The 12,208-nt window shown below is 42.8% G+C and overlaps 1 protein-coding gene across 2 annotated transcripts in view; it reads left to right on the forward strand.

The window, feature by feature from the left end:
- Window positions 1-12,208, forward strand: part of SLC22A23 (solute carrier family 22 member 23) — a 109,756-nt gene that overhangs the window by 76,559 nt on the left and 20,989 nt on the right. Inside the window, exons 5-6 of one of the 2 annotated variants that reach the window (XM_010411286.4) lie at window positions 3,368-3,495; window positions 9,985-10,074. In XM_010411286.4, the coding sequence (XP_010409588.3) occupies window positions 3,368-3,495; window positions 9,985-10,074 (218 nt within the window). The remainder of the gene's footprint in view (window positions 1-3,367; window positions 3,496-9,984; window positions 10,075-12,208) is intronic. The other variant, XM_010411285.4, reaches the window with a different exon arrangement.

Raw genomic sequence — 12,208 nt, forward strand, 5'->3', positions numbered from 1 at the left:
GCCTCCTTCTTCCTCTCTTCTCTCCTCGCTTCCATCTCCTGCTGTGAGAGTGCTGTTTGCCCCTCCAGGCTGGGGCTTAGCCCTCTTCCCACCTAGGGTTTTGCTCTTCTTTAGGCCACATGCCCATGGCAGGCTATACAGTCCCCAGAAGTTGCATGGCTGAATGGATTGGGAAGCTGGGCACGCATGGGGGGAAAGGGAGAGGCAGCAGATTTGTCTAGGAGGGATGGGCAGATGGGCTTGGATACAAAGGTATGGAGCAGACGTCATTACTGGGCTCTTAGGTCATTCTGGAAGGGCAGAAAGGCTCCCATGTAAGCCCGACATGGGCACAGGGGTTTGTGACAAGTGTATAAAGATAAGTTAATAGAAGTTAGACTCCGTTCAGGTGTGCGCGTATTAGAGCCATAAGGGAAGGGGGGCTCCAGTTATACAGAGACCTTATTTCCTCTCCCTTGGATGAAGGCAGCTCCAGACAGGATGATGCCATGAATGTCAGCAAAGGTATCAATAATTTGAAATAAACTCCTGCTTCCCTCTGATGAAAACTGGAGAAATGGGAAGAGGTGGTTGGTTCTTTTCTGGTGCTTTTAGACAGGATTTACCCTCACCAAGACACAAAGTTGCAAAAACTGGGCTTGTTGCCCTGGGACAGACCCCTAATTGACAACACATTACAATCTTTCCATGGGTGTCCATTTTCCATCCATCTGCACAGAATCACAGTTCTCCTTCCAGCTACATGTGGTACCTTCCTGGTGTTTGTCTGTCAAGGATTCTTCTCTCCTCTTAGGATTTCTGAATCTTAGGATCCTTTTTCCCCAGTCTGCCTTCCACTCATCCCCCTCTCCTCTCCCAAGCAGCAGCAACTGTGGAACAAGAGATGAATGTATAACCCTACCCACCCCCTTTTCTTTTCCTCAGCTGTAAAAGCATGGCCTTTTCCTTGCTGATGGAGGAGGTAGCAGACCATCAACCAGCTATGTGCAGAAAATACTGAAAACCAAAGTTCAGCAGGAAGGAGTGCATGCATTGGCTGTGGTTCACCAGGGATAAACTGCCTGCACACCTTGGAGCAGGAACATTGAGGGAGCTTGGTGTACACCTCCAAGGGAGAGAGGAAACAAAGGATGGAGTGGCACAAAGGGGTTGTGGCCATGCTCTGTTTAAAACAATGCAGCTGATGGGAACTGTAAACCAGAGGAATGACCCAAAAGGTGACCAAAAGCTAAACTTCACCACATTAGCTTGAAAATATGTACTACTTTTCACACCGCCACCTTTACTAATGATTGAAGTCACCCAAATTCCAACCTAAACATGAAATGACATCGACTGTAAGTTTACCTTTTCCTTTCCCTCAAAGAAAACATTATAAATGTAGCTTAACTGAGGAAGGAGGTCAGAGGAGACTTCACCTTTGCATCCTGGGACCATCGATGGGGTGTACCTGTCTCCTCTCTTATCGCCTGTTGTGTAAGACTCGAACACTCAGCAATACCAAGTGTTTCTTCAGGAAATTCAAAGAGCAAGCTTGTGTTTGTGATCATACTTTTAGTGCTACTTAGTCATCTCACAATTTAATGCATCTATCAATGGCTGTGTTATTCGTACTTTAGGTACTGGTGTGTGCTTCCACAGTCTATTTATCACCAGCAACCCAAGAACCTGCATTCCTGTTGCTCGATAAGTGACACTTTTGCATCTGGCCATGAGAGTTACTGAATATGACTGGACTTCTACTCTGGCCATGAGAGTCCATTGGGTGCAACCAGACTTGGTGTGTTACACTGTTTGAGAATTTGTGACCATGGTGGTTCTAATTGAATGCGACCGGGCTGATGACCTGGACTCAAGGCAGCCCACGGGTTTTTAAGGATCCCGAAGGAACATCTCACTGCTCACACTGAGTGATGGAGTACCTGAAAAATGCTAGGCTTCAGCACTTCCAGTTTGAGAAACCTGCAGGAGCCAGTAGATAAAAGACATGTTTGTTCCCACCCTGTGATGCCCATCCTTGTGGCTCCTTTCCTTTCCCTTGGTGCGGGTGGTCATCATAGGACTTGTTGCTTGGAACCTGTAAGCAGACTGCTAAAAATCTGAAGCTTTTAGGCTAGTGGCTGGCTTTACCCTCTCCAGGGGCAAGCATGCAGAGATTTTGCATTCAAAAGGTCCTTAGTACTTCCAAAAAAATGCTTTTGCTTTACAAGACTTTCTGCTGGAGAATATGCCAAAGCATCTGTGCAGCACAAGGGGTAGTGGATAATCTGTCAAGCTGAATGGCTGTCATCATGGTTGTTATATATTTTTATTGGCTGATATCATTTAGATTGCAGTCTGCCTGATTTCTCTCCTTTTTATTTCTTCTTCCAAAAATACCTTCTCTGTCTCAGTTGGAGGTTTTGCTAAGGTGTCTTCCAAATTGTATCAACCCTAAGAGACAGTACAATAGTGGTGCAATTGACTGCTTAGAAGTATAAGAACTGGGGAGCATCCACAGCAAAGATCAGTGCTTTGTGCAGGAAATTTGAGGTTATATTACGTATATGAAGCTAAAAGTAGTTGTTAATTTTTTTTTTAGTGAAGTCTTTTTGAAGAGTAGTGAAAACGGGCTCTTAACGTGAAAAAAAATATACTTGGAGTGAGATCTGAGAGTTTTCATGCCTATAGAAGTATGGGAGGTTTTGGGGTTTTGTTCTAAGAGCTACATATTTCTTTTGGTTTCGTATTAAAATAAACTCATTTGGAAAAAAAGGAAGAGTTAAGCTCGTGAATCTGGTTAATATCAGCTCTTGAAAGAAACAACTGGATGGAAAGTGAACTTTTTAAACTGTGTGCATGTATATATTTTTAAGGCAACTCAACTAACATAATATTATCTTTAGCAGGGTAAGCTTATCATCCTAAGAAGTAATTCTTCTCTTTCATCTGTCTTTAAAAGAGAACCCAAATTACTTCTGTCAGCTGTTTTCTTTCTTTGGTCTGAATTACCATGTGCAAACTGCGCATCTCATTCACTCCCTTCTTGGCAGCAAATGTCTATTGCAGACAGCGCTGCCTCTTCATCTCACTTCTTTCAAGTTATATTAATGGACAGAGCACCTGTCCTATGTTACAAAATTCCAGTGTGTCATATTTCCATGTGATAGGATAGTTCTTCTATCATTTGTGAATCAGGGTAAAAGCAAATATCGCTAATTTGCACATTCCGAATCAGTTTTCCCTCTTTTTTGTTTCATAAGTTATTCTTCTGTATTTTGAAATAACTACATGGCTTCCGAGTGGGTAAATGAGCAGCTAAAACTCTACCAGTTCATCCTCTGACAGAAACCTGGAAGCAGTCCTAACCTGTTTTCCCTCTTTAAAGTATTTTCCCAGAGTCCCTTCGGTGGTTGATGGCTACACAACAGTTTGAGGCATCCAAAGAGCTGATCCTTCAGTTCACGCACAAGAACAGGATGAACACAGAAAGCGACATCAAAGGAGTGGTGCCTGGTGAGTAGGACAGACAACTACAAATCCCCCAGTTTTTTTCTAAAGGCTGCACATGGCATTACCACCCAGAATTAAATTATCTATTTATTGCCTGTAAATCATCTCATTCATTCATTCATTCATTCATTCATTCATTCTGCTTTTCTTGAAAATCCATTCCAAACTCCAGCACTGTGTTAAAAACTACATGGCCTGTTGAACAGTCCTAGTAATTATAGTCTTGTCTTGCAGTGCCGTGTGTCTTTAGAGACATCTCTTGAAGAATTTTACCACAGCTACAAGAGTGCGCCTTCAGCTCTGTGTGCCTCTGGAAACTGTGTTTTAAGGAAGCTGCTTGCTGGGATCCTGCCCATCACCCAACACTTATTCTGTTGGTTTGGAGAAGCAGCAGCACTCAAACCCCCTATTCTAAAGTGCCAGCCCCATGGGAAACTTAAACCACATTACAGTTTCTCTTTAAAGCTTTGTTCCAAGAGCTGTTTTGCTTTCCTCTCCTGCGTCATCCGAGTGATGCTGCTTTAGGGATGGGGGGGGTTGCTGCAAGTAGCAGCGGTAAGGTGCAGTTTTTGCTTGAGAGTCTAAATTATCAATTCCTTGGTGTAGTGATGCTTTTAGAAAGAGCCGGATCCCCTCATCACCAGAACTGTCACTGAAATAGCCAAAATCCTGTCATGCAGGTTGCTTTGCAAAAGAGACTCTGTGTGTGTGTGTATGTGTGTGTGTGTGTGTGTGTGCGTGTGTGTGTCTAATCACAACAAAGGCAAAGAGTTTCTGGATCTTCATCTCACCAGTGCACCTGTCAGATTTGGTTCAGGCTCCCCTTTTCCTTCTCACGAGTTGACTCTGCCGCCATAAACACCCATTTTGCACTGTCACTTGCAATCTGTGTCAGACTACCCACTTATCAGAAAACGGTGGAAACATTTCTTTTTCTTCCCCCACTTTTCCAACCCTACCTGCTCTGACCCCAGGGGCTGCAGGAAAACCTCTGTCAGTATCTCTGCCAGTGGGTAGAAGTGATGCTTGTGCACTTGTCTGATCCTTGTCGAAGGTCTCTGGGGTAACTGCAGTTTCAGTCAGTCGGCATAAAAGGCATCAGTCAGCCCTGGAACAGGTTTCATCCAGGATAGAAAACTGTCACCATTAACATCAGTGCCTAATGAATGAAGTAGTCTCCATCAGCAAGGGATAAGAAGCCCAGCTCAGAATCTCTGGTATACATACCCAGGCCTTTGGTGTGATTTTTGGGGCAGTTGGCACACTGATGTTAATTAGCTGGCTTGCATCTAATTGTGTGTCTGGGGTTACGGTTCCTCGATCTGCATCACACAACATGGCTTTGCAATGTAAATACTATTTGTCTGGCAAAGTTCTGAAAAGCGTTAGGGGTATGTGAGTGGTCACTAACCTGTTGATCTGCATGCCCCCCACTTCATTTTTGCAGGTCTTCCTCAGAATAAATGATGGACCTTTAGAAATGATGGATCTCCGAGGCAACAATTGGCCTTGGAGTTTCCCAACCAATTCCTAAATTTGGCTTTTGTCAGTCAGGTTCTTGAATTTGCAGATGAAATAAAATGTATTTTAGTGGAAAGAAAAAACAAATTACCTGAGTTTCCTCTAAGGAAAGTAATAAAGACACAACTGTGTGCTGGAGGGATTTATTTAAGCCATGTATAATGATATTGCCCATGGAGGAATGCTAAATGTTGAAATGGCTTTATGACTATTATTTGTGACTGATAACTTTTCCCAGCAGTTTCATGGTAGGAGTACACTCCTGTTTATGGAGGGGACTCCCTTTCATGTGAAAAAACAGAGCGTTTTTTCATGTCTTGATACTATGTATTATCTGACTGCAAATACATTTAGATATAGCAGTTGTGAGTACAACACCTTTTTCAATTTGTAAATTATTCAGAATATGGTTATTTCTGCCTCCTTGTTGTTGATGAGATTGTTTGGGATATTGTTGGTGTTTTTTGTTATTTCTTCCCTTGCTTTTTCTCTTTAAACTCTTTCTGCCGCCCCACACTTTAAGGCTTTTCTGATGCAACCCTGGAGCTGCATTTTTGCAAGGAGAGTAAGAGAGGAGCAGTATCAAAAGGATGAAATAAGATTAACTATCCAACTACTGAAAGAAGGACCACCTCTCTCATTCTGGGTGCATGGGGGTGTTGATGGTCTCAATGAGGACAGGAGAACACTAGGATTCTTGAATTAAGAATGTGATCAGGTTGCAGGCCTTGTGTCTTGCAGTGGGTCAGGAAGGAGGAGGACCCATTTCTCTGGCCTTGTGTGCTATAATAACATGCCCATAATTGCTCTAGCATGGAATGGGTAAAAAGCTGGTACTTGTCTGGGAGAAAGGATGCCATTGAGCCTGGTGCAGATATCTCTTGTTTTCCCTTAACTCCATTGTTGAGCTTTCCTATCTGTGTGGAGGGATTTCTGTTTGTGATTTGTTTTATTCTTTGTTTTCCATCTGAAAGGGCTGGAAACTGTTTTGCTCTAGTTAGGGCCCATTGTGTTGCTGTTTATTATTCCTCGCTGCATTGTTGTAACAGCCTCCTGTGATTGAATTACTCCCAATGCATTTAAATGATAAACTGCTCACTTGCAGTCCCTTCCAGCTGAAAATCTCACTGTAATTTTATTCATACATACCAGTCAAATTAGTGTATCCAGTATAACAGATCATTACAGGAGTTACGGGAGTTTCATATATACCTATTTTGGTACTTGATATGAGTTCCATAATAAAAAGAAGCAGCATTCGAGAGGGTGAAGTATTTCTGGGACGCAAGAAAATTTAATTTTTAATTGCTCTCTAAGCAATGAGCAGGCTGATTTTCCTTTCTGAAGAATCACACCATTTCCACTGCCTGCTGAAATCTTTTGCTCATCTATTTGGCTACGCTGCCCGTAGTGGAGAGTGCCACTAACACTCTGCAGGGCCTGTTTGCTCCATGGGGAGGTGGCCCATGTGTTAAGTTGGGGGAAAGAAAAAGGAAGCAAAATTTATCTGCTGTTTTTCACAGTCCTTTGGGTTGAAGTGGTTTGCCAATGCTCTCCTGGGAGATGTGTCTAAAGACAACAGCTAAAGTCCAGACAGTGATCCACCTGCAGCTGAAAGATCTGGCAGCTGCCATAACAACCCCTGCAAGGAGAAATGAGGGTGGGCAGCTGATGGGCAATGCCCAGCCAGCAAGGTGGAATGGGAGTGTGCTTACATGGGAAACAGAGTGAGACAAGGGATGTTGATAGGACTCTAGAGTGTTGTAAATTTACATTGCCCTTATCTTCAGTAGCCTGTCCCAGGGCAGATGTTGGTTGCATAAAGGGACCATTTTCCTCAGCAGCTTTAGGTGGCTTTATTTTTGAGTGCTTGGTATACCTTGTGATTTTGGGCAGGAATAATTTGATTTTGTAATGAGGTTTTTGGGTTTATGTGGTTGCATTTTCTTCTTTAATGCTTAAGAAACATAGGTGTGCTAATTAGACCTGGTTAAATTATCCATAGTATGTTTTTACTCAAAATTTCACCAGTTGGCTTTAAACTTTGTCCTCTTTTACAAATAAAAATTAAAATCTGTTTTTGCATCAAGGAAATTATTTTTATTCAACTGTGTGTTGAAATGACATTTTTAAAACAGGCTTGCTGAATTTTGTTGACAAATATTTCAAAGCATTACCTAAAAAGTCAGCTTCAATCATGAGCAAATTAAATATTTTGATAATATTAATTATATTTTCACTGGTTTTTCACTACCAGTTTCTCAGAAAGCTTCATCATCTCTTCTTTGTTTCCCTGTGGAACAAGAAACAAATGGACATTTCAGTCCAGCTGTGGGACAGTAATTTTGACCTTAGTGACATAAGTGCTAAGGAGGTATGAAGATTGTTTAACAAAGAGGAGAAAAGAGTGTTTAGTGGCATTGGAAATCCCAAAGCACCAACCATCCTTACACCTTTCTAGGGTGTGTTACACTTTAGCTGGCTTTCATTATTTTTATAGAATGCATCCTTTTTCTTTGTGTGGGAGTGAAGGGTCTGTTTGTCGTCTGGAACTGATTGTCTGCTGCAAGCTGACCTTGGCTGCACCAGAGCCCAAGTTTGCCATGTTTGGGTGTCCTGGGAAATGCTCTGCTTGAGACAATGCTGGATCAGCATCAGAAGCATCAGAAGACCTGATGATTCTATGGAAACCCACACCTGTGTGGTTCTCTTTGGCTTCCCCTGTGTGGGGAGACATTTCAGGTGTTCCTTAACGTAAAAATAACTGCTTGACCAGGCTAAAAAACAAAGCTCTCTTTTTGCTCTTCTCAGCATGGAAACACAAACCAGAGGTACTCCTGTGGGCAGAGAGGTTATAGCTGTTCCTCCCCAAGGCTCCTTCCCTTCTAAGCTTGGAGAAATAATATTGATGTAATCACAAAATGTGGGCAGCAAAGATAAAGCATCCAAATAGATGCCAGTTTAAGCACGCAGGACACAGCATGGAGAGGATGAAGGGGTACAGTGGTGATCAGTACTCTGTGTGTGTATGTGTGTGGATTGCAGTTAGGAAAGCTGTGGTTTTCAGGGAGTTTCCCTCTGTTGAAAAAAAAATAATTATCTTTCACCTTTTTTGCTGCTGAACAACATGCTGCCATGACTTTTCTTTAAACAAAAGCTATTTTTCTGTTTTGTTTTGCTATATATACTTTTTTCCTAAGCATGAGGCTTGGATCTATGTAATTATATGCTTTTTCCTTTTCCACTGGGTAAATAGCAGAGGGAAGGGTGAAAATGCCTTATGTCTGAAAGTCAGTCTCTTTCCCTGTAAAGCTTTACTCAAACCCTTAGACCATCACACCTATCACTACACTACTGGTTTGAAACTTGTGATAGATGAAGAGTGTATTAGCTGGAGAAGGAAAGCAAGTTTCCTGGCACCGTAATACAGGTGATTCCGTGTGATTGTGATGTACAAACCTGCCAGATGTCCTCTTTTGCCAGATCCTCTTTTTTGGGTGTTTAATGGTGCCAAACTTAAATGTTCCATGCAGCTCCCAGAGGATGGTCAGGTGAATGTGGGAAATGTAGTTAAAACAGTTCAAGGTGCTGTTTGAAGGCTATGTGTCAGCCACAAAGATTTCTATTTCAAAATTAAAAAAGAAAGCCTAGCCAGTACTTTCTGTTGCCCTCTTGTATGTTAAAGCACCTTTCAGGAGGGTCTGGGTTTTTCCTGCTGGGCCCCTGTTGTCCAGTAGCAGGAACTGATGGAGTTTGTGCAACTCTTTCAGGATGTGCCGTACATGGTAGTGAATAACAAGAATGAAACTGATCAGTTAGGTCCTCTTCTCCTGGCTAGGTGTACAGGAAATGGAAGAGGAGAGCCCATGCATGCCATGGTGATGGCAATTGGAAGGGTGGTAGCAAGGGTGGTAGTGATATCTGACAGTATCAGGTCTGGGAGGGAACAGGGGAAAAAAGGTGCACTCTACTGAGAATGTGCCTTTTGATGCTACTGGGAAAAGCCAAGTATGCTAGAAAATTTAAAGGGAAAAAAAAAATAAGAGGGGGCTGTCAGCCTCTATTTCAGTTTGAATAACTCCTTCTCACTAGTTGAGTCCTCTGCAGACTCTCATGGGCTGCACTCCAGCCTGTTGATTTGTGCCCCACTGGCACTTTGGCTCTTTGTCCACAGTGCTACCTATCCTCCCGGAGCAGCCAGTTTTACAGGGCAGGAACAATGTGCAGAGGGCTGGCAGCAAGCCCTGGTGGTGCTGGCATTTCCCCAGCCCACAGGCATCGGTGGGGAGAGGATTGGTGAGTCTGGATGTGGACAGGAAAAATGGGAGGGGAGACCTCAGGAACCAAGTGGAAGAGGAGAGCAGTAAGAAGGGACCAGTGGACAGAGAAGAGAGGAAATAAGAGACTTAAAGAAGTTGTGAGAGCAAAGAATAAAGATAGGTGGAGGGGATTTAGGCAAAGGCAACAAGAGGCTGGGGGGAAGTAATGGAGGAAGAACATTCTGTGGAGGAAGAACAGAGGAGAGCTAGAGCATGGAGACCAAAGGGGCTGCAATCATTTGCTTCCCCCTCCTTCCAGAGCAAGCTGTCAAGCCCCAGGATTCAGTCTCAGAACTCTTCTTTTGCAAAATCCGCTCCTAAAATGTGTGTTTCACACCTCCCTGCTCCCAGCTTGCTTGCTCAGCCTGCTGAGGTTCCCTCCATAGCTCCCACAACAGAGAGCAGCAATGCACGTGTGGGTACCTGCAACCTCCTGATGGCCACAGCTCCACACAAGGACATTGGAGGTGCTCTTTGTGTTGTTTGGGTTTTTTTTAATGTTGATAATGTTAGAAGAATGTAAGCTTTGACAAGTCACGCTCTGGGAAGTGCAAGAAGTCAGGTTGCCTGGGCAACCCCTGCTTGGCCTCCTGGCATGAAGGCATGATGATACAGCCTTTAATAACATGATTACGACCTATTTTTTCCACAGGGCATAGGATGGACGAATCAGTGCATAGGATGGACGATGATGTGGGAATGAAGCTGTTGTCTGTTCCTCATTTGTTGCAGAATTTGGAAGGTGTGTAGTGAATGAGGCAGAGGGTTGCAGAAGGAAAGAGGACAGTGTTGGGGAAATGTAGCTGAATACTTCCTGAAGAGTTGTACTCATTCTCTGGGTCTGAACACAGATGTTCTTGTACAATGATGGAGATTTCCCTGGAGTCAGGCTCTTTCAGTGCTGTCACTAATCACAATTTCTTCAGTGTCTGTCTCTACCATGTAAATTCTGGGGCTTGATTTGCAGAAAGCTGGGAGAATTTATATTGGCACGTACAAGAGGTATTGCTGCATGATTTTTTCTCATTCTGGACACAAGTCCTCTCTGTTTTATCTCCCTGCCTGCAAAACAGGAGTAATCTTTGCCCTTAGTCTTACAAGAAGGTGGTAGAGATTATTTCATTAGAATTTATGAAATACGTGTATATTCTGACAGCGCTGTAGGAATGTCTCTAAGGAAATCTATGATTTTTTTGGTTCTCACTGGGAAGTTTGGATAATGAGGCTGAGGGGCACATGTTGAATGGGAAAGGTGGAAATGTCATTAACACCTGCCCCTTGGCTGACTGCAGCGAGCATTCTGGGGAAAAAACTTATATGTGGTCATCTAAATGCTGTATCGTAATGCACATGAGCAATTGAAGATTGCAACAGCAACCTTATGTCTGACTTTTTGATCTTTTTTGAATGTAAATAGAAATACAGGATTGAAATAAATCATTGTAATCAGTCCTTAGCTATTATAGTCATAGAGTTACAGAGTTGCTCTCGTGAAATCAGGTTCAATTTAAGTGCTGTTAGTATTTATTAGCTTTTGTCAGAAGTCCATCCCAGTCTCCATATTCCTCTTCTACTGTGGGTACATTTTAGCATTCAATTCAAATACACTATAGCTGTCTGGGTTTGTTCTTTTTTCCCTTTCCCATTTCCTTCAGTCTGTGCCTATCTTAAAACTCTTTTTCTCTTTTCTCATGCTATGTGAGAAGAGAGCAGCCCCATTCCTGTGCTGAGATCAAGTTCTCCTCTTTCTCCTCTCCTTTTATAAATGGATTTCCCAGAGCTTTGGTTTCTCAAATACTGATGACTAGAATTGTAAGAGAATTTCAGTATTTCATTGTCTGAATTGCAAATACCTCATGGCTGCAATAAACTGGCACCATATAGTCACTTGTGTTCAGGTAGTACGTAACCAAGTCCAACACAGGTTTTGCTTATCTTCCACCAGAAACATTATTCCTTAATCACTGAGAATTCTGCCTTGTGTTTCACATGTTCTCTGGCTTTTGCCACACACTGGATCTCAAGCTCACCCAGTTCCCTCTAACGGCCCATTTGTATTCTACTTAGTTTGATAATAAGGTAATGCCTCACTTTGTCATCAGCAGACCTTATTTTTGTACATTTCTGAGGTTTTTGCCAAGCTCCCTACTCAGGTTATTAAATGAGATTTTTTTTTTTTTAAATAAGACGAGTCACCCCACTGCTAGTGTCCTGCCATCCACTTATGATTTCCATTTTCCATCCCTTATTGCTCTCTGCCTATCAGTCAGTATTTTACCTACCTCATAATTTCTGTATATGACTTGAGAGCTGGACAAAAGTCCTGGAAGGTGCAAATAAACCTGTGTACTAGTAACTCTGTCTGCCTGAGAGTAGATTGCTTCAGCTTTGTGTTTCGGACTGGTCCACCTCCTGCTGCAGAGCTGTCATGCTCCAGGATTGATTGAGCCTCTGTGTTAGGTTTCCGTAGCTCTTTTCATGTTCAAAGAGCTACTCACAGTATCATTTAGCAGCCAGAAAAATCCAGCAGAAGTCCATCACCACAGGACACTTGTCATTTTGGACATCATTTTTCAGCAGCTTGATTTGCCCTTTTGTCTGTTTTGTGTAAGCCAAGTGATGCAGAGATGGGTGGCTTCATCTGAAGGCTTCAAAGATATTTTCTGATTTGGAAAGGCATGCTTCTGAAATGCAGAGTGTCCCATGAGAATTCAGCAGCGTTGCAAGATGGAAGCTGGTAGGGTTCCCCTTCCCATGAGACTGCCAGTGAATAGTTTTAATTTCCACTGAGGTATAAAGAGTTAGCTTATTGACAGTTTTCCTACTGAGTCCCTGAATAGGAAGCCTAGAGTGTGTGTGCGCTCTGGAGTATGGGA

This window comes from Corvus cornix, chromosome 2, assembly GCF_000738735.6.
Source record: "Corvus cornix cornix isolate S_Up_H32 chromosome 2, ASM73873v5, whole genome shotgun sequence".
Classification (NCBI taxonomy): domain Eukaryota; kingdom Metazoa; phylum Chordata; class Aves; order Passeriformes; family Corvidae; genus Corvus; species Corvus cornix.